Source organism: Tamandua tetradactyla, chromosome 1 (assembly GCF_023851605.1).
Source record: "Tamandua tetradactyla isolate mTamTet1 chromosome 1, mTamTet1.pri, whole genome shotgun sequence".
Lineage (NCBI taxonomy): Eukaryota > Metazoa > Chordata > Mammalia > Pilosa > Myrmecophagidae > Tamandua > Tamandua tetradactyla.
The window spans coordinates 83,613,285-83,638,696 of NC_135327.1; the positions used below are offsets into that span (position 1 = coordinate 83,613,285).

At 38.8% G+C, this 25,412-nt stretch overlaps 1 protein-coding gene across 3 annotated transcripts in view; it reads left to right on the forward strand.

Annotated features, from left to right (window-relative positions):
* AMPH (amphiphysin) overlaps positions 1-25,412 on the forward strand; it is a 273,409-nt gene that overhangs the window by 141,158 nt on the left and 106,839 nt on the right. For all 3 annotated transcript variants that reach the window (XM_077119505.1, XM_077119509.1, XM_077119513.1), the window contains exons 4-9: positions 4,861-4,955; positions 8,536-8,631; positions 16,929-17,036; positions 18,553-18,638; positions 24,095-24,170; positions 24,861-24,943. In XM_077119505.1, coding sequence (XP_076975620.1) covers positions 4,861-4,955; positions 8,536-8,631; positions 16,929-17,036; positions 18,553-18,638; positions 24,095-24,170; positions 24,861-24,943 — 544 coding nt within the window. The remainder of the gene's footprint in view (positions 1-4,860; positions 4,956-8,535; positions 8,632-16,928; positions 17,037-18,552; positions 18,639-24,094; positions 24,171-24,860; positions 24,944-25,412) is intronic.

The following is a 25,412-nucleotide window of genomic DNA, read 5'->3' on the forward strand; positions in this document are numbered from 1 at the left end:
GTAACCTCAGCAGGGCACACAGGTGGTCATCAAATGGAAGGATGCTATAGAAGGAGGTTAATGTTATGAGGACATTCAGGGAGAGGAAGCAAATGTACAAAGACCAGGAGGCAATAGGAAGCAGGGGCTCTTTAGGGAACAAGAGGTCAGTGAGGTTCATTCAGGGCACTGAGCTGGGTGAGGTGTGGAAAGGTGGGAAGCATTTGTGTAAAGAATTGTGTTAGGCACTATATGGGGCAATGAGGTTTTAGACTGTCGATGGGGGAGTCATTAAATTAGCATAGGCAGGAGAACAGTCACGTGAGTATTTTAGCATTTTAGAGAAATAGTTATGGTGACTGTATGAAACACAGGCTAGAGGAAATGAAACTGCAGACAAGAAGATCTGTTAGAAGATTAGTCTAGTCAATAGTTAATCTTATCGAGCACCGTTTGAATGGCCGTAAAATAAGCTCATTTCATGCTGCTTCTCGTATAATTCCCACAGCAACCTTCTGGAGGGAGTATTATTCATTGGTACTTTGTCCTTTGGAAAAGTGAGGTTGAGGATATATAGGTGATTTGCCTAAGATCACACAGATGGCATGTGATGGACCAAGATTTTTAACAAAGGCAGGCTGATTTAAAATAGTTATTGTGTCATATTGCCTCCACAAATTTTTCATAATGATGGCTGGCATTTGAAGGTTTGTTGTGTGTCAGATACTTTGTGGATTATTTAACTTAATCTGAGTAATAGATGGTGAGTGGCAATTCCAGGGCAGTACAGTGTGGGTGGGATGAAGGGGGTGAGTTCGTGGATTTGCGGTTCCTGAGGCAGAATTGGCATGTCTTGGTGACAATACAGTATGGAATGATTAATCTAGAGTGGTTTCCAGTTTCATAACAGGTAACTGGGTGACATTCCAAAGGACTGGTGACAGGGGCAGGGAGCAGGTTTGGACAGGGAAGCTATGAGTTTGTTTTGGACATGGGAAGTTGGAGGTAAGGCATCCAAGTGGAGACGACCAGCAGGGATGTGGGATTAGGAACCACTGAAATGAGGATGGTGGTGGAGGCCAAACATGGGGCTGTGAACTCAGAGGATCTTTCTCTAAATGAAGAGGGGGCCAGGAGTGCAGTTAATATTTGTTAGTAGCTTAGGCTGTCGACATGACTCAATGGGTGGGTTGACCCTTCCTGAATCACCTCACAGTCTGCCTGTTTTCTACACTGTTGCTCTCCTACTTGCCTTCTTCCTTGAGACTCTAGGAGAAGGACTTGCTTTGTTTTTTCATCTGAGGCAATGCTCTGTCTTTCTAAATAGCTCTCTTCCAGACATCAAGGTAAAGCTGCTTAGATACGCATGGTATTTCACATGTTCTTTTTATGGTTTGGTTATTGCTGCTGCTGGTTATTGTCACGATGTATTTTAACTGATGTTATTTTTAACTAAAACATATACCCTCAGGCTGTCAAAGCAAAGAGTACTCCTGGAGCAGTGCAATCTATGCAACAGATCTTAGAGGGTGAAAATAGATGCTCACAAATTTGGTTGCAAGTGGAAATAGAGGATGTGACAATAAATGTCTTGGAGAAGGTCCAGAATTTTGAAGACAGGGTAGTAATCCCATCCAACAGTAAAATAGTGGTTCTTCTACATATGATGCAGTTTGGAAATCATACATCTTTTAAGAAGTTATTGGATATTAGATATTATTGAAAGCCAGAGGTAGCATTTAGCATTTATCGTGCTATTTTGCCTAATCATTTTGAAGGAATCTTGGGTTTTAACTTTTTATTTCTCCATTATAACCTGTCAACAGAATATGTTTTATATGAGTCAATCCTCTTTCCACTTCTTAATCCCTAAAATCTCCATCAGTCTTTATGCCTCTAGAGAACAGGACTTGTGGCTTTTTCACTTGCATATACATTGCTTCCCAAGTAGTAGCTGTTCAGGAAACAACTTCTATATCACAATGGCTTCTTTCCAAATTATCCATCAGTAGTTATCCACACAGTAATTGGTCATTTTTTTTGGCTGTTAATAGACTGATTTACTGCACCATTGTGGTTTTACTTCCAGTGATTAAGGAATTTTAATTTTATCTTAAGTTTACATTCAGAGTTTTATTTTTTACCCCCAAAATCATTTGTCCCTACAATGCCAAATATTTCTTCTGTTTCCCTATTAAAATGTTATGACTCTATCTACACAGCTGTTCATAATTTTCATGAAACTTAAGACAAAGATTTAAAAGAAAGCTTCAGATGCCATTGGGCATCTGAATAATATAAGAGCATCAATTCTTCAACTAGTGACAACTTTTGCTATTAATTTTGGAGTCTGTAGATTTGCTTATACACAAGGAGGGGTGAATGATGTTTCTAGCCCTTTGGGGTGACCTGGTTTGTAGTCATTAGAGAGAACATTCTTACTCACTTGGATTCAGATAACTGAGGAAGGATGCAGGGGTTTTTTTTGCATCATTTTTGACTGATCTCACACCTACTTACATGGCTGTATTTCATCAGGATCCCTGGAGACTCGAGTCATTCCTGTTTTTTTTTTTTCCTGTCCTAGTGTATCAGTCAAGTTTTTCTCAGGCAACTATGAGGGCTGGCAAGTTCAAGATTTGTAGGAGAGGCTGACAGGCTAGGAATTCCAGCAAGAGTTGATGTTATATAGTCTTGATCCCATAATTCATATGGGAGTCCAGGAGGCTGGAAATCCTGAGGGGGCTAATGCTGTTGTCTTGGGGTAAAATATCTTCTTATCTCTGGTATCCTCAGTTCTTTTCTGGGGCTTCCTGTTTTTTGGATGAGCCCATCTACATTATCCAGGCCAATCTCTTCTCCTTAGAGTCAACTGATTTTGGTGTTATTCTAGTCTACAAAATACCTTCACAGCAGCATGTAGGCCAGTGTTTGAACAAACAACTGGACACATACAACCTAGCCAAGATGACAGATAAAATTAACCCTTGTTCCTAGACTTCCAGGGATTCATCTTGAGATAGCCAAGTCCTTGCAGCAGGTGTGGAGGTGGCAGACCTTATAAAGAGCATCCTTTAACATCCTCAATAAGGCAGTCTTCATGGACCACAGGCCTGCAAACTTCATGTGGTCTTTAAAACACATTCATAACTTTACTGTGCAAAGACCAAATATATAGCTGCATCTTATAAGGAAGAAGAAAGGGGGAATGTTTTATACCAAGAGAGTGAAAAAGTATTGTGGAACAAAAATGATATGTTGTATCTTCAGGGATAGTGTGGTGGTTAGGGTCAGGTGTCGACTTGGCCAGGCTGTGGTGCCTAGTTCTGTTACTGTGGACTTGAATCGTTAGATGAAACTCATCTATGGCTGATTACATAAGCAGTCGACTAAGGGGAGTGACTTCTGTGAATGTTTCATTTAATTAGCTGGAGGCTCAGAAGAGAAAGGTCAGAAGAGACCTCAACGCAGCACAGCTCAAGCAGCTCAGCATACCTCATTTGTAGCTCAGCCCAGATGTTTAGAGATGCAGAAAGCAGTAGCCCCGGGGAAGGCCATTGGAACCCAGGAGAAACTGGGAGAGAAGGCCATCGGAAGTGTCCCTGTGCTTTCCCGTATAATGGAGAATCCCAGATGAGTTAACTGCCCTTCCTCAGAGGAACTATAAGTTTTTAACTAAATAAATCCCCTATTCAAAGCTCATCCATCTCTGGTGTGCTGCTTTCTGGTAGCTTCAGCAAACAGGAACAGATATGCTTCAGTTATTTCAGGCGTCTTCTTTAGTATTGTCTTTTTTCTCTCACATTTCAACCTAGAAACGCCATTAAATCTAACAGGCATCTCACTGAATCTGTAGTTTATGAAAGCTTTCCATCTGTGATACATGGACATTAAGATTATGAAATGTGTTTTTAATTTCTAATGACAGTGCTTTGATTATTCTCTGCTCCCCCTTTTTCTAGCTCCTTCTTAAACCTTCTAGTGACAAAGGCCAGGTCTCGCCTTGGAGTTGGTAGGGAGAGTTTGGTGCCAGAGAGGAAGTTCACAGACACCTGCCAAAGAAAGCAGTTGTTTTGTTCTCAGCTGTGAGCATCTCTACAGCAATGCAGCACTAGTTTAACCTTTTTTAAGGGGGTGGGTGTTATCGAAAAACACTTCCTGGTACTCGGAATCACCATGCTACACTCAGAACGTTACGTCTTTCCTATTATTAATAAACACATTTTGCAGCATACTAATGTACTTTCTAATGAAAATTCTGACCAAAAGGCTAAAGAATGCTAACTTTTCTGAGAGTTCTGACATAAAAGTCTATTCACAGCTTTTGATAATATTAAAAAAAAGTAAACCTTTTTCTTTTTCCTTTTAATGTTGTTTTTAGGGCATGAAAACCACCTTCAACTGTTATACACTTAACCCCTATGGATTTTGCTTCTGTCTGCTTCTAAAGTTATGCTTTATTATTTATATTTAAGTTATTTAAAAATTAACTCTCTTTTTAGAACGCTGCAATTATATGGGCCAAAAATCTAGGTGTCTTATCCAAGCTAAGTGGCCATTTCACAATTGATAACATATAAAATAAGATACATTATTGTTGTTGTTGCTTTCAGGGTAGGACATGTTATTGATTTCTTTCAAGACGTGGTATCTGTCAATATCATGTAAATAACAGAAAATGCCCAACATGCTCAGATAAGTTTAGAGACCCTCAGGGAAAGATGAGACTATAGATGCAAGCAGCAATTGCATCATCAGAATTTCTCCTTTAATAATTAGCAAATACTCAAGATTATTTCTGCACATAGAAAAGTAGGATTGGGGGAGAGGAGATTCATTGTTCACGTCTATCTAACAGGAATTATTTCCCTCCTGCTCTAGGCATGCAGGAGGCCTCCATGAAGCTCACCGAGTCGCTCCATGAGGTCTATGAGCCCGACTGGTATGGGCGGGAAGATGTGAAAATGGTCGGTGAGGTAAGAGCTGGGGAGCGCAGCCCGAAGAGGGCTGGGGTGGCTTCCGTGATGCTCCCCCCGGTCCTGCTCACACAGTAGATCCCTTAATCAGGAGGGGAGACCATGTGCCCTGGAGGCATCATGCCACTTCTCTGTCTGGATCTTCCCACACTCTTCTTGAGACATAAAGATGATTATACAACCACTTGCTCTCTGGAAGGCAGAACAGTTCAGAGACCAAGAAGACTCCATGTGACCCTGGGCAAGTGCTTTAATCTTCAGGGGCTTTGGTCTCTTCATCTACAGAAGGAGAACATTAATCGTACCTACTGACAGTGCATTTTATGTTGCTGTCCGCTCACCTAAAAGTCCTCAGTGCAGTTATCTTTACTCATGTGAGAAAGCCGCCCGTACGGGGTTCTCTCATGTCATCGTCTTTGTTAAAACGAAGAGGAATTGTTTGTGTGTCCTTCACTGCGGGTGAGCTCACTGCAGCACATTTAGATGCACAATGCCTACACCAGACGTGGGAGCCAAGTTCAGGGGGAGGCCTGAGAGTGATGATCTGAACGTCTGTCCAGCCTTGGAAAGATGGGTTAGCAGTGAGTCCCCAGGCAGCTCCAGGAATGTTTTGACCTCCCAACATTGATCTTCATACTCCCATTATATCTCGGATAAAAACTGAGATTTATTTAGAGGAATGCTCTTATTGGCCCTATTACCTTTTTCAAAAACTTCCAGGATATGAATTTGACAAAACCAGCCTGCATAGATTATTTCAAATGCAGTTATTAAGTAATTGCTTCTACTCACATTTCTTCAATGTAAAATCACTGTGTTGTTAAATGCTTATCTTGTTTTGTAAATTTCTCCTTAATGGTTTATGATTAGAAATTCATCATAAAAAGGAATTTTAAAGGAATAATAGAGAGCTATTTTGGAACACAGTGTTACATTCTATGTATGATGACAAATGCCACTATTGACATTGATCCCCTAAGGAAATGGCTGCTACTCTACCTTGGTTCTTGTGACTGCCAGGACTTTTGGAATCCTCAATTTCAGGGCCAAATATTGGTCCTCTGGATGACAAAGGAACTGAACACTGCATGTTCTGAGGCTCTACTCACATGCGAAGATAAGGCAAACCTTTTGTACAGTGGATTTAAGTATTTTTCTTTCCATAAGATTCTTTAATTGGCGCATGGAACAATTAGGGTTAGTTTTTGAAGTGTGAAAAATAAACAAGAGAAAATACAACAAAAATAAGTGGTTTAAACAACATAGAAACTTGTCTCTTGCATAAAGGAATTTGGAGGTCAGCAGCTATTATGATTAAATTATGTTCCCCTACAAAGCCATGTTCCAGTCCTGACTCCTGGTCTTGTGAGAATGTGAAGCCATTTGTAAAGAGGTTCTTTGAAGATGTTATTAGTCAAGATGAGGCTTGACTACACTGGGATGGACCTTAATCCAACATAACTATAGACTAGCAGAGGAAATTTGAATGTCAGTAGGAAATAGGAAGAGAGGCCATGTATCAGAGGCAGAGATTGAGTCATGGATTGCTGTCAGGCCGCCACCAGGATGTAACAACACCAAAAAAGCATGATCTTGCTCACACCTTGATTTTGGTCTTCTGACTTCTAAAACTTTGAGGCTATAAATTCCTTTCGTTTAACTCAACTAGTCTGTGATATTTATTACAGCAAACTTAACCAACTAAGATAGCAGCCCAAGCATGCCATGGTGCACTGGCAAGTACCGGGGGCCCCTCTAGTCTGCCTCCTTCAGGTTCAGGATGACTCCTGAGGGCTCACCCTCATTTCTCATTTCTGCATTTTAGTCAGTAAGGAGGGAGAAATGGGGAAGATGGGCCGCTCCCTCCTTCTAAGAACACTTCCTCAAAGTACATCCCGTTGGCCGGCACTTCAGCACATGGCTACACTTAGCTTCAAGGGAGGATGGGAAATGTAGTCTTTTTCCTAGGTGACCATGTGCCCAGCTCAAATGGGAGGCTCTGCTTCTAAGAAAAAGGAAGGAGTAGACACAGGGAAAAAGCAACTGACTCTTTCTTGTGATTCCACATTGAGTAGTGGGAGAAATGTGGTGATGACATCATTGAGCATGTGCTTTATGCCGGGGATTCTGCAATGCTCTTTATGTTGTCAACTCATTTCATTAAGTTCAGTAGGAACTCAAGGAGGTTAAGTCCCCCAGAGTCACAAAGCTGCATATGAACTCTGCTTTGGTGAGGCAGCCTGATGTAATAAACAGATCATGGGTTGGGAATTCAAGGAGTTAGACCTGGGTTGGAATCCTGGCTCTGTCTTCTACAAACTGCATGAGCTTGGGCAACTTGTGTGACATCTGTGAGTGTCAGTGTGCTCTTCTGCAAAGGGTCAGTAAAGCCACTTTCCTCATAAGGCTGTTGAGAGGATTAAATAGCAATAAGTGAACATAAATATATAATATACTACCATATATATAAATATTTAATATATATTGGTATATATGTATACTGTGTGTCTAAATATGTATACACCTACATATGTGTATATGTGTCTGTATATGTTAAATGTTTAACCCAGTGCCTAACATAGTGATAGTAGTAGTAATAATAATAATGCTTAACATTCATTGTGGGTTCATTATAATTGATATTCCAGGAATGGTCGGCCCCTTCCCAATATAACTGTACTTCTCTGTTTTCTCTGTGGAGGTTTCAGCAAAGGTTCATTGTTTGTTTCTGTCTAGGGTGGTTTCTGATTTCATAGCTTATTTTAAAAGCAAGTTTTCTCGCTGGAATCTTCATGGCCTTTCAACTCCAAAAGTCCATCTATAAGGATCTGGATACCTTTTGCAGCTTCTACATTCTTTAGCAATTTAGGATCAGAAATATATTTTAATGGGTTGAACTCTCAGATGGCCTATATCATAAGTTAAAACTGGTGGTCAAATTGTTTTAAAATTTTATTGTATTATTTAAAAATCTGTAATAGGTAATATCTAGGGAACTGTAGTAGATAGGTTCAGATGTCATCTTGGCCAGGTGAAGGTGCCTAGTTTTCTTGCTGTGGACATGAGCCAATGGCATGTGAAGCTCATCTGTCTGCGATTACAACTGCAGTCGGCTAAGAGGCGTGCCTGCTGCAATGAATGATGTTTGACTTAATTGGTGGTGCTTAAATGAGAGAGCTCAATGTAGCACAGCCTAAGCAGCTCAGCATACCTCATCTCAGCACTCACAGCTCTGCCCAGGCCTTTGGAGATGCAGAAAGGAATAACCCCGGGGTAAGCTGTTGGAACCCAGAGGCCTGGAGAGAAGGCCAGCAGAGACCATCCTGTGCCTTCCCACGTAAGAAAGAACCTCAGTGGAAAGTTAGCTGCCTTTCCTCTGAAGAACTATGCACTTTTAACTAAATAAATCCCCTTTTATTAAAAGCCAATCCATCTTTGGTGGGTTGCATTCCAGCAGTTAGTAAACTAGAGCAGGAAGCGTTACTTATCTAAATTTATAGTTTTGGATTTTTTAAAAGTTTGGTGAAAGTTATCCAATTTAAAATAATTCAGCAGTTGTCTGTTTCTCTTTTTCTTTCAGAAATGTGATGTACTATGGGAAGACTTCCATCAAAAACTAGTGGATGGATCCTTGCTGACACTGGACACCTACCTGGGCCAATTTCCTGACATAAAGGTGTTGTACCCTGTGTCTGTAAAGGGAAGAATTAAATGGTTCCATGTAGTTATTGAAACATGGGCAAGAAATAAGGGGAAGTAAATCTTCAAACTGACTTCAAAGACAGTTGGTCTTTTTCATTTATTTAAGCGTGGGATTTTTGTTCTATTCCTATCAGTTTGAAATGAAATGTAGTTACAGAAATCTCATTTCTTCTTGAACATACTGCTTCCACCTTTATTTCTATCCCAAAGTCTTTTTAATCTTTATATGAAATAAATCGGAGGTGCCAAAGAAAGTCTCATTATCCTTTATATTCAAGCCTTTTTGTTATCTAGCATTGAAAAAGGACTTCTATTAAAATAAACAGGGCTCACAAGGAGGGGAGAAACTTCACTGCCAATGTGAGAGCAAATTCTGATCTTTCATTGTTTACTATTTATTCTGTAGGTGTTGGTAGTACACCTGGGTACTTTTTCTCACCTCGAAATTTTCAGGTTCAAATTGAACTATTAAAGACATAAGCATTTCAAATACATTGCCATTTGGATTTAAAAATATCTTCTCTAAAGCATTTATCTTATTTGATACTTGGATTCATTGCAAAGGTAAACATGCAAGTGAAGCTTTAGTATAATAGATTTGGAATTGACTCAAGAAATAAAGGTGGTTTTTAAACCAAAACTATGGATTGTATGTAGCAAATGATTAGTATTAACACATCTGTCCTAAAGTTGGAAAACTAGGGAAGTCAGCCATGTGCTGTCCTTCCTGTAGGGTAAGGAGACTGAGAACCAACATCAATGGGCATCTGCAGCTAATATCTTTTTAGTCGTTTTCTGATGTATAATGGCATGTTTCCTTAGCCTTCCTTGTAGCAACTGTCAAACTCTTTCCAAGAAACTGCCTGCACTGGCATAGGCCTTGCCGGTGAAACCTAGTGAAGTTTCTTGGCCCTCATGTCAATGACTTAGGTCTCCTTGATTGCACACGGAATGCTTAATGCTTGTTGGCCAATGTACAAAGCACGTTTTTAGGCACCAGGGGCACCAGACAAGAACCTGAGTGGGTTGTACTAGGTTCATTAGATCTATTGGAAAAATGTTAAAGGGAACAAATCCAGTTGTTGGTTTCTCAATGGTATTATCATAACATATCAGAAGGCACAGTGCTTTATTGAATTATTGGGTCACTGCATCTTTACTAAAAGGTATGAGTCAATTTTTTTTTTATTCTGTGCAGAATTAAAAAAATAAATTAAAAATTTTAATTCTGTGAGGCTGTATACACCAGCCTAGAAGGAAAGTGTTTGGAGATATCTTCAGAATATTTTCATAGACCTTCATTTTTTTCCTTGTAATTTGTAGATTTGAGGAACAGGCTCAGAATCATTGTCATACTTAAGAGTATTTTTTATTACATGGTGTGTTAGTTAGATTCAGTTGTCAACTTGGCCAGGTGAGCATACCTAGTTCTGTTGCTGCGGATACAAGCCAATGGTACATGAACCTCATCGGTTGCTAATTACATCTGCAGTAGGCTAGGAGGCGTGTCTGCTGCAATGAGTGACGTTTGACTTAATTGGCTGGTACTTAAATGAGAGAACACAATGTAGCATAGCCTAGCAGCTCAGCCCAGGCCTTTGGAGATGCAGAAAGAAGTCACCCCGGGGAAAGTTGTTGGAACCCAGGGGCCTGGAGAGAAGACCAGCAGAGACCATCCTGTGCCTTCCACATAAGAAAGAACCTCAGTGGAAAGTTAGCTGCCTTTCCTCTGAAGAACCAACAAAATAAATCCCATTTTATTAAAAGCCAGTCCGTCTCTGGTGTGTTGCATTCTGGCAGCTAGCAAACTAGAACACATGGTAACTTAATCTCCATTAAAATCAGCTACCAATAAATCGTAAGAGAAAAAGGGAAAACAATGGAAATTCTAAAGCAGCTTGTAATTTTTCTAAATTGTTCATGTGACATAAATTCAGAATATTATTAGCTAAGCAAACAGAGGCTGCGATCAACTGCAGTGAAAGGCATTCACCGTAATACTGCAGTATCATCAAACAATACAGTGAATGATCTTGATTTTTATGGTGCTGCCCAGAGATAGTTATTTAGAGATTAGAAGATAAGCACACACGGAAAAGTGCCTGTTTTGAAAAATTGAAATAACTTCATGACAAATTATATTGGCTAGTCTATTCAGTTTTTTCTGTGAACAAAAGGTAAATTTCTACTTAAGCAATTTCTTCTTGGGGTCTGTTTTTGAGACCTACACAAAGATGACCCTCCATTCACTGAGCCATCTCAGTAGAGATTTTTCTAGCTCTTTTCCTGGATGCCCTGAAGATAAATGGAATATATGTCAAGGCTTTACCTCCATCATGGAAAGGAGCTGAATCCATCTCTCTCTCTTTCTCTCAAGATACATTTAGGAAACTGTAATATACTCAGAAGCTATCAACTAAGGTAGAAAACTGTGAAACCATGTCATACAACAAATAACTAAGGAAGCTAGAAATGTGTTTAACTTGGAAAGAAGACATTTGGGAGTTGGGGATAAGACAGGAAAGATGTCTTTGATATTTGAAGGTCTTTTCTTCTGTGAAAATGGACTTATCCTTATTCTGTGTGCTTTTACTCAGTGGGTTGGAAGTTAGAGGTAGGAATAGACACCATCATTTGATAAAATTAGTACTGAGTGATTGTGTAGTGAATGAGTTATTGTTGGAAAAGAGGATTCTGATTAAAAATACCACATGGGCAATTTTCAAAGCATGGAACATAATTGACATGTCTCCCATTAAAATCCGCAGGCCATGTATTGTTAAAACCTCAGAGCAATTTCCAAATATTGACTCGAGCCCATCAGTGGGTGTTGTGAAGAACCATTCATGAAAGGATGATGTTTAAGTTAGCCAACTGTGATTGACAAGGCACCTTGTGTTGTGTTCCCTATTATGCAGCACTTGCATCTACAATCAGTGTTGTAATAAGAGCCAGCTTGTCACCAACCCAGACAGGCTTACAGCTGTGAACAGTTATTGTAAAATGTAGTTTATAGTCTCTCTTGGCTGCCATGCATGAGCAGCTAAACATATCTTTGCTGCAGTGTGCCAAGATAAATTCCAAATTCGAGTTATTGAAATTAAAAAATAGAATAAATTATTTTCTTTACTGTAGAAGGTTAGTGCACAGAGGATATCTCAAGAAATTATAATTAAATTTACCATTTAATTATACTTAATTAAATATACTGTTGGATGTTTAAATAAGAATTGTATCACCTTCTAAAAAAAAAGCTAAAGTGTATTAAGTTACTTAGGGGATTGGTTCTTTTCCCCAAATATCATATAAGTAAGAAAATATGATTAATTTGTTTTCTAGCAAAAAGATGTATGCATCAAAATGAGTGATGGCCTTCAAACTGGTCACTTGTACCATGAGTCACATTATTTACTTTAGTTCTCGTTTCTGAATAAAAAATGAGATTACCCAGTGTATTCTTCTACCTTATCCCAAGACTTGGCAGTAACTGAATTTTGGTTTCTTTCAAAAATCAAATTCATCTCCAAACAATCAAGATTGGCTACTCAGAAGCTATTAAGAGAGTCCTCCCTCCCCAAGCAAATCCTCGAAGATGAGTTTTCTAAAAAATTGCATATAATTACACAAGGTCACTGCTTCAAGAGCCAATGATCTTTTGACGATAACAGTTTAGATATTTGTGGAAAAAAAAAATCTTTGCCATCCTATAGGCACTCTGTGTCTACCCTACAGTATGGAAGGGCTTCACTCCATTCTCTCTGGGTTAATTCATCTCATGTCTTTAAGTGAATTTGGGTGTTTGTCATGCTTTCTACTGCTGACACTAATAAAGCGAAGGAGATCGGGAGCACTGAATGAAATAACTGCTCCAGTCCAGCTCTCATCAGTTCCAAAGGGAGGTGTAGAGGAATGGCATGGAGTGAGCCATGGGAGGTGAATGAACAGAGCCTCTCAGAGGAACAGTAGAACCTGTTAGAAGGAACGCTAACAAAGAGTTAGGAGCAAGACTGGGATTGGGGTAAGGCAAGCGAGGCACTTTTGGGCATGATATATAAGGAAACACTTATTCTCAGGTGCTGAACATGTACTTACCTGACCCTGATCTTTTTAAATTTTGTGTCCTAATAGCCTCAGTTATCTCACCTTAATACTTCAGCTTGTCAGGAGGCCTGAGTTCTAACTCTGCCTTTCTGTAGACATGCTGAGCAATTCTGGACAAGTGAAAGGTTAATCTCATGCAGCTTGAAATTCCCCACCACAAAATGTAATAATACCTGAGAATCCATGGGATGTGACTATGTTTTATGAGTCAATAAATGTATATTATTATTGTTGTTTTGTTCTCCCTCCCTATAAAATGTACGGGTTTTATAAGGGTCCTTTTTTGCAGTGTTCTTAGTATTAGACTACCTGGTATAACTGGATCACAGGGAGCTTGTTAAAAATTCACATGTTCTGGCTCACCTCAGAGCAGTTAAACCAGAATCTCTCAGGCCAGATGCCAGGAATCAGTGTACTTTATCTATACTGTTAATTTATTAATTATACCTCTTTATTTAACTTACATTTTTAGTGGTTGCCCTAGTATTTACAATATTCATCTTTAACTTATCATGATCTAACTTCAAATAATATCACTATATATAGTTTAAGAAAGTTACACCATTATACTTCCAGTTCCTCCTTCCTTTCCTTTGTGTGGGTATCACATATTTAACTTTTAGAGAGGTTATAAACCTCACAGTATATTGCTTCTCATTTTTGCTTTAGATAATCAATTATCATTTAAAGCAATTAAAAATAAGAAAAAAATCTCATTTCCCTCCATCTTAAAAACGCCTGTTTGTTATAAGGTATTACATATATCCAAAGCAAAGAAAGAAAAGGCAATAATTTTCAAAGCACACTTCAACAGGTAGTTATGGAACACAGCCCAGAGTCTGTCATGGGCTATCATTCTCCCATCTCAGATTTTTCCTTCTGGTTGCTCCAAAACACTGGAGGTTAGATGGAATATTAATATATTGATTCAGCAGTCATACTCATTTGTTAAATCCTATTTTCTCTGTTATACCTCCTCTTTCTCCTTTGATCCTTCTCCCAATCTATAGGGATCTTTGAGCAATGCATGTTCTGACTTATTTATGTTGAGGAGGGGTGTCAACATTAAAGGATAGGGGGATGTAATTAATCGATAATCTTGGAGAGTCTGGTTCCTCTGAGTTTCAGGATTTATCTGACCTAGGAACCCTCCAGGAATCATAGGTTCCAGGAAGGCAAACCTAGTCCGTGAAATCTTAGTACCGTCTCAGTTCGAGCCCTATGTGTTTTTAAGAATCAACAGGAATGACATTGATTGGGGTTTAGCAAACCACGGCAATTAGTACTGTCTAACTGAAGCTTGCATAGGAGTAGTCTCCTGAATAGGACTCCATTTGATCTCTCTTGACCACTGATGCCTTATTTTATTATACTTCTTTTCCCCTTTTTGGCCCAGAAGGTGTCGTCAATACCATGGTTCAAGGGCCAGACTCATCCCTGAGAGTCATGCCCCATGTTGTCAGGGAGATTTTTACCCCTGAATGTCATGTTCCACTTAGGGCAGAGGTTAATGATTCCCCTTGTACCATTGGGCTTAGAGAAAGAGAGGTCACATCTGAGCAACAAAAGAGGCTTCCTGGAAGCAACTCTTAGCCCTCATTGTGGGTAGTCTTAACTTCTCCCCTGCCCAAAAAGTTTTATAAGGGCAAGCCTCAAAATCCAAGGGTTGGCCTATTTTCTTGGGAGTCCTCAATAGTTGAGAGTGATCTGGGGGTTCCCAGATGGGAAAGCTTGGTAGTTTCATATATATATATTTCTTTCAGACCCTCAAGGGGCTTTACCAACATTTTAAAATTATCAGCCCACCATAGTCTGAGGTGTAGCCTTGTATTACATTGAATTATTCAGAATTCAAGGCCTCATTCCCAGTCTGAACTCTAGGAATTTGGGTTGTTAAAATGAACTATCCAGAGAGGTTGATTTAGATTATGTGTTACAGAAAATTTAGGTTCTAGACACAGTAAACCCCTCTGCCTTTGGTCTCATATAATAGGTGAAGGTCTATAGTACATACACTATCATCCCTTACTCAAAACCTTAGACCCAGCCAGATTGACTTTGTTTTAAAGCCCGAGGCCTGATCTCTTTTGGTTACTTTAATTGTTACTATATATAGCCATGCTAACTTTCAGGGCTGAAGCACTCCATTTCTGGGTCTTAGGTGTCACAGAGCTACTCAGAGTTCCAGGGAAATACCAGCTGATTACCTTAGAGCTTTGTCTTAGAGTCTAGAAATACACATACAACTTCAGACTAAGTGTGGCTGCTATAAGGGCTTATTGTTTTATAAGTGTTTTCTGAGAGAGACCTTAGCATATTTGTTCTTTGGTTACTAGCTGATTTTGCACAATGCATTGTCCCCAAGGTTTATTCAGCTTGATATAGGCTTCTCGATGGCTTTCCTTTTTGTAGCTAACCATATTCCATCATATAACTCTATCACAATTTGCCATTCTCCTTCTCAGTCATTGTACCCTTTAGCTCCCTCCATCTATTGGACTCAATTTTAGACAGTTTTCCTTGGCCTGTAGTGATAAGTAGCCAACAAACAGTGTCACCAACTATCCAAACTACCCCTTATCACCTGTTCCTCTCCCCACCCCAATTGGTTTCCCCTGGTAGTGCCATGGTACTGTTGATGTCCTCCTGTTAGCTACTGGCTAGTTTTTATCCCTATTTCTAGTTTTATCCCTATATCCTTTACTATTGACTCTTTGTCCACTATCCAAACTTTGAAATAGTTCGTGCAAGAACTTATTTGTAATTGTAGATGTATTGGTGATATTTACTTCCATTTTTATCATTTCTAGTATGTACTCTTATTTTTTATTTTTCAGGGCTTATAGCAGCCACACTTAGTCTGAAGTTGTATGTGTATTTCTAGGTTCTGAGACATTGAGCTATATGCATATCAGCTGGTATTTCCCTGGAACTCTGAGTAACTCTGTGATACCTAAGACCCAGAAATGGAGTGCTGCACCCATTTTTATCATTTCTAGTATGTACTCTTAATTTTTATTTAGGTCCATCTGGCACATCTTTTTCTGGGAATGAATTGTCTCAGATTTTGTTTATATGGAAAAACTTTATCTCACCTTGACTTTTAAGAGATATTTTCTTTGTACATGAAATTCTGAGTTGACTTTTTTAAATGTTTCTGTAGTGCAAAGATGTCACTCCATTGCTTTCTGGCTTGTATAGGTTCTAAAGATTAGTCTGTGTAATTCTTACCTTTGTTCATCTGCATTTTCTCTGTATCCTTTATTTTCAGCAGCTTGAGTATGATGAATCTGTATGTGGGATTTTTTTTCATAGTTATCCTTCTTGGTTTCTTAGAGTGTCTTCAATTTGTGGTTTGATGTTTTTTATTAACATATGAAATTCTCAACCATTATCTCTTCAAGCATTTCTTGATTCCTCCTCTCTTCTCCTTTAACAATTCCAATTACACTTGTGTTAGAACCTTTGATATTTTATTGCAGGTCTTGTGTGTTCTATTCTAGTGGGGGGTGGGGTGGGGGAGGCAGTGTTAAAATTCTTTTCTCTTTGTGTTTTAATAGGAATAATTTATCTTGACAGTAATTTCTTTTGACAAGCATAGGGTTTCTTTCCACAGCCGTGTTAACTCTAGTGATGGGCCCTAGGAACCAGTATATTTTAAAAATGCCTCAGGTAATTCTAGCATAAAGAAGGGTTGAGAAGCACTGCACAGGAAGGGGATAGCTTAGGAAGCAATATACTTTATAGAACTGATGTTAGCATAAATTAATGTTACTTGAATTATAAAACCAAATCCTAATATAGCCTTCCACTGTCTTCATAATGATACATTTAAAAATTAAGAGTGGAGGCTAACAGAAGTATAGGTTACCCCTTCCCCAACTCAATTCTGCAATTTTTATGGTCTTTGACCACACACTCAGCCTTCAACCCATCATGATTGATTTAATTGTTATCAGAAGGGACATATTCATTTGATGGTTTCCATACAAATAGTTGGTAGCTGCAGTCTGATTTCCAGGGGTCATTTGTCGACTGAAATTCCAGTTCATGATTATCTGCAGCCAAGGTTCTCAAATGTTCCAGACAAGGAAATCATGTTGCAGTTGAAAAGTGTGCCCATTGTCTTTCTTAGTGAAAGTGCCCATTTCTTTCTTTCCCCATCGGCAGAATCGCATCGCCAAGCGGAGCAGGAAGCTCGTGGACTATGACAGTGCCCGCCACCATCTGGAAGCTTTGCAGAGCTCTAAGAGAAAGGATGAGAGTCGGATCTCTAAGGTAAGGATTGATCGTCAGTTTGTTTAACTGTTCTCATGACTCGCCATGTTTTAGGACCCATAGCAACTCTGCTTTATCAAATTAAATATATCCTTTTTTTAAGGGAAATTGGCTGGAATCCAGGCAGAATTTTAACCGAAGCATGGTGCTTGTGGACGGCTTGCCATTTTTTTAAACTACAAACATGATTTTTCATGCTAATGTGGAGTTCACATGGGTGACTCACATGTTTTAATCAGAAAAGACTTTGCCTCCAGTAGTGTGGGATCAAAAGAGTAATGCATGTCTGTATTTGTTTATGTGGTTGTGGTCCGTGCTTAGTGCTTTGGTGGAGATTCACATGGGACACTAATTTTGACATTCTCAGGCATAACTTCTGGTCAAGAGTATAGACATGTACTATATTTGTATAACATGTATAACATTCATTTTCTTTTAGAGAACCCATTTCAGTAGCTTTTACCATGTAGGTCAGTTATTACAGATTCCAACTAACTGAAGTCGCCTGCTTTTATTACTCTTTTGCTTTCAGTCCTACCTTCACAAATCTGCCTATAAGAGCTGCCTAAATGGTCTTTCTATATTATGAATATAGATATTTTTCTCCACCACTTAAATTTCTAAATTTTTATGCATGGCATACAAAACCTTCACAATTTGGTTATAACTCATCTGTCTGTCTGTCCCTGTTAACTTTCAAGTTGCCTACCTTCTCTCCTTCCCCCATTCACACATCCAAATTTCTGGCTCTGTGGCTGACACATCAGTTCCTGAGCAGCTATAACAACATGTACCCTTTATAAATGGCCTCATAGATGCCAGGCACCTATGTTCGCACGTCATCTATATTACCTTTCCTTAATTATCACGACAGCCTGGAGCTAGGCATTACTGTTTCTATTTTATGATACTTGAAGTATCTGAGGTACAGAAAGATAAAATGATCTGACAAGGTCACACATTACCAAGCTACAATTCCAACCCAAGGCACTCTACTTTTATGTATTGTAGTATTTATCCTACCTACTTCTTTACCAAACATTTGCTGATTCTCCAAGGTTGATTTAAAATATCCCCTCTTCTGTGGCAGCCTCTCTGCATCCACCTCCCCAGTAGCATTCTCCATATAGGTTATTGTAGCAGTTATCATCTTGTAATATAATTATTTGAACTTCTCCACTAAATCAGGAGTTTCTTTGAGGAGCAGCCATATCCAGCATCCAAAGCAGAACTGTGTATGTGACTGGCAGTTGACACTTTTCTGTAGTATGAATGAATCAGCCAGCAACTACAGGAGAAGCCATCGTAATCAATTCAGTTTTCCTGTTTTAATGAGTCTGAATAATTCATTTTTCTATTGAAAAATTGCTGAGGATTTTAACCAAATTTTTCTGCGTTTGAAAATGTTCTGACTTCCATAAAGCTCTTCCTATTATATTTTAAATAACATTGTATATGGTAATGGCTTTTGTTGTGTTGTGATTTCTTGGAAACGAATGTCGTGTGTCAATTCTAGGCAGAAGAAGAGTTTCAGAAAGCACAGAAAGTATTTGAGGAGTTTAATGTTGACTTACAAGAAGAGTTACCATCATTATGGTCAAGGTAAAGACTTTCTGTAAAGGCTATTTATGTCTGCTTAGGAAATTCAAGAATAGTGAATATCACTTATTTTTTTCCTTATGGCCTGTGATGCTTCAATGTAGCCCAAAATAACTGTTCTATAGCTACTCTGTCCAATATGGCAGGCACTGGCCACATGTGGCTATGAAGCACTAGAAATAAGGCTAATGTGATTAAAGAACTGAATATTGAATTGAACTTCATTTCATTTAAATTTAAGTTTAAATAGCCATAAACTGTTAGTAGCTACTGTACTATAGTTTTAGACTTATGATATATTTCTCAGTTGGAGAATCAAATCTCAATTAGAGGCGTTAGGAGAATGGTCTTTAACCTTGAAATTTACAAGAATACCTTTTCTGCTCTTGGTGGAACTTCCTTTATTCCAAGAGTTTATATAATCTTCTGGCTTAGACACCAAGCCTCTATCCCAGCCCTGATCTTTTTACCTGAATTCCATTCCTATTTCAGGCATTAAATTTTCTTCTTATTTCCCGGTACTCAGTATTTCTAATGGGATTAAGTATATTTTCCATTGTTGTCTTATTTTTCCTATTCAATGGTTGAATCAATAAGTTCTTGGGTGAAATAGGGCCTACTGTACCTCAATTTCTATCAGCACGCTCATGCCACCACCCAAAATAAACATAGTTGTGCTTTCTGTGCAAACATCGCTTTGAGTCAAGTCCCCTATCCCTGGGACCCAATGAGATTGTTGCCCCTTCAATCTTCCTATATGGAAATTTAGAGAAGGTTTTTCTCAAAGAGAGAGAGAATATACAAGGAAAGGAACATTTGGAAAAAGAACTGAGTTCTGTTCTTTATATGATGAGTTTGAAGAATCACTTGGTAATCTAAATAAATACGTCTATTAGATGTGGAGTTAACTAGATATGGAACTGAAGTGAGAAATTTGGAAGCCATTACCACAAGGACTTGCTGAGGTGGGTGGTCAGATGGGTAAAATGACAAGCTGAGAACCAAAGATACAACCTTCAAAAACAGCAGTGTTTACAGACAGTGCAGAAAAGCCAGAGAGGAAATAATTAGAGCTGTAGAGGGAGACCTGGAAGAGAGACGTAACCCAAAAAGCCAAGAGTGAAGATAATTTAAGAAATGGAGTATCAGGAAGATCATCTGCCATAGAGAGATCAAGTAGATGAGGACTCACAAGGCATTTCCTTTGAAATCTAGGAGGTTGGTGAACTTCCAGAAACATTTCCATAGATGTTAGAGGCAGAAGCTTCATCACTGGCCTCAAAGACTATGGGGGATGAAGCCCCAGAAGCAGTGATGCTGCTTGTTATTTTGAGAATCTTGACAATAATAGGCATGAGAAATAGTGGGCAGCAAATAGAGGGGGATGATAGGGCAAGGGAAGCCTTTTAGAAGGAACTTTTAACATTTCTAAAAGTGGCAGAGGCAGCGGTACAGATACGATTGTTTGGGACTGAGGATATGTGGCTGTATAGAGCTAGTAGGAGATAAGGCTAAGGAATGAGAGTGTCATCAGGATTGGCTGGCGAGTGCTAAGAGCAATGTTTGATGAAGAAACATAAGCCGAGAAGGGCGATGATCTAGAAGAAAAAGAGAATGATTTCAGAGAGATTTTTTTTGTTGTTGGTGTTGTTTTTTTTAGGTTAGATGGAATGGAAATGAATGAATGAGGAATCTCATGACCCAGGAAATTAGGCCAGTGGTGGGAGTTTCTCATTTCAGATGTGAAGCAGTTGCAAGTGATAGCAAGATTCAGGAGAGAGTGGCATAAGAAATTGCAAAATATGGTCTATAAATGTTGCAGCTGGGATCAAGGAGGTTAGCAGGCTGTTAGAGGGCTTGTTTTTTGTTTGAATGATCATATGGATGTGGAGATTTGTCATGTTAGTGTTAGGAGTTAGTGAAGGAGAGAGAGAAATCACAAGATATGTGCCTTTGTGGACAGTGATTGGGGTGGGGGTGGGGGGTTGGGAGGTGGATAGATGATCTCCAAAGGCTTTTAACCTGTATGGTACAAATTTCAGAGGAGGGAGTGTAATTGAGCTAGAGAACAGAGAACAGAAGAAAACTCTTTCTCCCACCCCATCTCCCATCCTGAGGAGTGGCAGAGGACGCTTCCTCTGCTATAGGGAGCACAGGGGCAGCAGCAACCCCCAAGGAAGGCAGATTTTCCTTAGGGCGATGCAGAGGGGAGAGGTATGTTTTGGACACCTGTTCTGTGATAAGCTCAGCTGGTAAGCCTTTCGTTCTCAGAAACAGAACAAAGAAACATCTTAATAAAGAAATGAAATTGGTTTTGACAATTTCAAAAGAAGGGGACTGATGCTGCTTTAGAGAAGTCCTTTGGGGAGATAGTAATGTCTGAGTCCCTTGTTTATGAAGAAGTTGTGAAAGGAAATCTTTCAAGCAGGTAATATTGGGACCCAGAGCCTGGTGCTCTTGGCGGATGCATATTTCATTGCCAGTGACACTACTCTTCTGTGAGCCAGGGTTATAGTTAGAGTCTGTCCTTCCAGTAGAACCAGTACCAGGTTTGTTCATTCATTTCCTTGTTGTTTCACTCACTTGTTCATTCATTCATTCAAGGAATGTTTGCAGCAGGTCTCAGTTGTGTCAGGTGGTGTATTAGGTGGTGGGGTTCTGGCAGTGAACTAGTCAAATGAAATCCCTACTTTGAAATTGGAGAAAAATGTTGAACACTGTTTTCCTAAATGAATAGTCTAGTTGGTTTCATTTTTAAATTCTAAAAAGAAATAATTTGAATATTAAAAAGTATATATATATATATATAATCATTCTAAAGAAGAATTTTCTTTCTGGTGCTGCACCAAAGGATGAAATCACTAAGAGAAATGACACTTAAAGTAATCAAGAAATTAAGATATTTCTGTTTATCAGAAAATAAAATTGAATGATAGAAAAATTTTTTTTGCTAAATTATCCGAAGACTAATATTTTTAAATAAAAGCTCTTTCAAATCAATGTGAAAAAAATCAAAGCACTATGAAATAAGCAAAAATATGAATAGAAAATTCACAAAAGGAAAAATACAAATGGGCAATAAATAAATTTACAGAGTGTTAACTTTAATCATAAGAATGTGAATTTAAAAGGCAAAAAGTTGCTAAATTGGGCTGATCAAATTTACAATGGTTTTTGTAAAATGTAATAAAACTATAAAGAGTCCTTTTACTCAAACTTGAGAGAGAATAAATGGCACAGCCTTTGTGGGGGCAGTACACATTAAAAAACCTTTTGTTATCTATCTATGTCTTTGAACCAAGACCAAGGAAATGGTGTACAAAGTTTTAATTCAAAGATATTCACTAGAATTTTGCTTATCCTAGTGTAAAAGAGCAAAGCCAAACGCCCACCAACATCCCTCCTCCCTCCATGTGTACCCCACTTTCTATTTAAATCTGGTCTGTTTTATGGGACAGCCCAAATTTGTCCTCTTAAGCAGACTTTTGCAGCTGGCTCAGGCTCTCCTGTCAGTACTTTCAGCTGTTATGGCCCATAGCTACTTATTTTTAATACTTAACTGTGTATATAGCCTTCTATTTTAACTTAAAGATTTCACATGCTGTTTTGTAATCTTCTTTGTCTTACCATTTATTTCCTGCCTAAGTACGAATTTAGCATACATTCAATAATCGGCCTCTCTGGTTGCTCCTCTAACTGGATTGTAAATTCCTCGAAAGGCTCATATTTCACCTTAGTCCAGCACTTTCCGCACCCCCAGAGTTGGATCAGCCTTTTGCTGAGCAATTGAATGAGGAAAGGTATTAAGCATTGCAGTTTTGTTGGACTGAGGTCCTAGCGAAGGGCTCAGCAGTTGTAGCTTGAGGGAAGACTTCTCTGCCAAAGAGGATGAGCTGGGTCCCTCTGCTTGAGATTGCCAGAGAATCTGCAGTGACTCTCCTCTCCCCTTCAGCTGCTGCTCTGATTAGTTTCCTTAATACGGGTCTCATCCCTCTGCTTCCGCCTGCCTCAGAAACTTCTAGGGGCTTCCCATAACCTGCCAAATGAACCCTGTGCTCTGTGAGTTGGCAAGTTCCTCTGCCCTAGGCCACCAAGTCTGCCTCACCAGGCTCTCATCGCCCAAGCTTCTAGTTTGACCCTCCCAAGGGTCGATTCCCAGACACACTGTGCCAGGTGTTTCTGACACACATATGTTTGTATTTGTGTAACAATGTGTCTGTATATACATGTACACATGCATATATATGACTGTATATGATCAATTAAAAGAAAAAAGTATGTGAAATCAGGGACACGTGATCACTGTAGGTATAGAAAATTAAGATGAAGAGGAACATAATGGGAATTGAAGATACAGGATAAGTTCATAGAAGGAGTAAGTCTTATGGGTGGGGTGGATTTAGTACTCAACTATTTTTTCATCTCAAAATCTCCAAACTAGACTCATAGCTATTATTTGTTTAAAATTCTAAACCACTTAATTCATGGGAAAGCACAGAGGTTGGTGGCACTGAAATAACAATATTCATGCTTAAGCAGCATTTATTGCCAAACATTCCATGTTTTCCTTTTGCGGTTTCCTCATTTGCATTTTAAATGTTTGTTCTTCACTTATTAACTGCCTGGCACAGTGGGGGCTAAGGATGAGGATTGAAGGTGTCATCAGGACTGGCTAGAGAATATTGAGGGGAATGCTTGATGAAGAAATATAAGCCCAAGGAGGGCAATGACCTGGAAAAAAAGAGACAGCGCTTTCAGATTTTTTCTCTTTTTTGAAGAGCAGGTTGGAATGGAAATGAATCAATGAGGGATTCCATAGCCCAGGAAATTAGGTTAGTGGCTGCTTTCCTACTCCAGAGGTGGAACAATTGTGAGTGATGGCAAGATTCAGGATATATCAATAAGTAATTGCAGAATATGGAATATAAGAGAGGCTGTGGGGTCTAGGAGGCCGGTGGAGTAGATGGCTTGTTTTTTGTTTGGATGATCATATGGATGTGGAGACCTGCCATGTTAGTGTTAGGAGTTGGTGAAGGAAAGAGAGGGAAATCATAAGATACGCACTATTATGGATAGTGAAATGGGTCGGGATGAGGCTGGGAGGTTGATAGATGAGCCTGGAAACTGGTTAGAAATATAAATTGTCAACCTCCACCCCATATATACTGAATCACTAACTAACCCTGATTCTAATGCGTACTCAAGTTTGAGAACCACTATCTTAAGGTGTAACTGATTTTTTGGAGAGGTCCTGCTGTATGCAGAAAGATGTTTTTCTGTTCATTAACAGAGTAGGATAAGCTGGGCTACTTTGGGTTAAATATTTTATTTAATCCGATGTTGTTCACAGTTGTATAAAGAAAACATGTTTTTCATATATTTCATTTTCATTTAAAATCCTTTCTTACTGACTGGTCTTCCCCTCTGCTTTCTCTCTTCTTTGTCTTGCCACATGGTAGACGGGTTGGATTTTATGTCAATACTTTCAAAAATGTCTCTAGCCTTGAGGCCAAGTTTCACAAGGAAATTGCTGTGGTGAGTAATGATGATTTTTTTACCTACATAAAATAAATGAGCATTTATTCTGGAATCAAATGAAATGGAATAGCAGGAAGTCAGAGAATTCCTCTTCTTGCATGTTTCTTTTAATAGTGTATTATTATTCTCAGTAATATTTCTATGGTATTTTTGTAATGACCACATAGTTCTCTATACTTTGAAGATTTTAGCTTACAAGTAAGTAAAAATACCCTCACGGACCATCGCCTACTTTTGTTTCTGTTTTCTTCCTGGTCTTCTCCTCATGGTCAGTCTCACTGTTTTTTAAAGTCAGTTTATAAAGCTGAAATTTCAGGTGATACTTAAGGCTGATGAAATGTGCATCTCAAAATATTCAATAATAGGCAACTTTGATGTTGTATAATGTTTTCTTAGTTCAGCAGGTGGTTGTGCAAAAAATATAAACTATAGGCTTTTATTTTCTGCTCTGTGCACTGGTTAATAAATGTATTTTTATTTTTTTCACTTTATTCATGTTTGTGGTTTTTAAATTTTTATTTGAATCTTTAAATTGGACCATGTACAGAATTTAAATTATCCTTATACCATTCATACTGTCATAAGATTTTTAGATTCTCAATAACTATTATTTTATTTGGTTTGAGTAGCCTGAATTGGCATCAGAAAGCCTTGCAGTTAATAGCAGGCAGCCTCTATCCCCCTTAGCTTTGCCACAAACTGTACGAAGTGATGACGAAACTGGGTGACCAGCATGCGGACAAGGCCTTCACCATTCAAGGAGCTCCCAGGTAGGCCACTGGCTAGCAGCATCGAGTTCATTTCCATATACCTTTAACATGCTGTTTATTCAAATATTTGTAGTCCATGTAGCAACCTACACTATTTTATTTATCTTACAAAACCCTAAAAGGAGCTTTTCCATCTAGAGGTCTGATACCAAACTTAGTTTTTGCTTTTACAATTATTTTGGTCTTCAGAGTTAACCAACGGGGACTGTTGTTATTTTTTTATGACACTTTTGCCTCTCTCTGCTCTACACCGGTCCTCATGGACATGGTGTGAGATCTTAATTTATGATTTCGAGTTGTGCACTTGTTATTTTCTTTGGAGAAAAAAAGAAACTCCCCAGACCCATGAGAGTTAATCCTGTTATTTATCATCAGTGCTGATGACATTGTTGATGGATCCATTTGGGGAAAGGAAAGAGAAAGCAGATGAGACATCATCATCATCTTATCTCCTAATTTTGACCTTGCA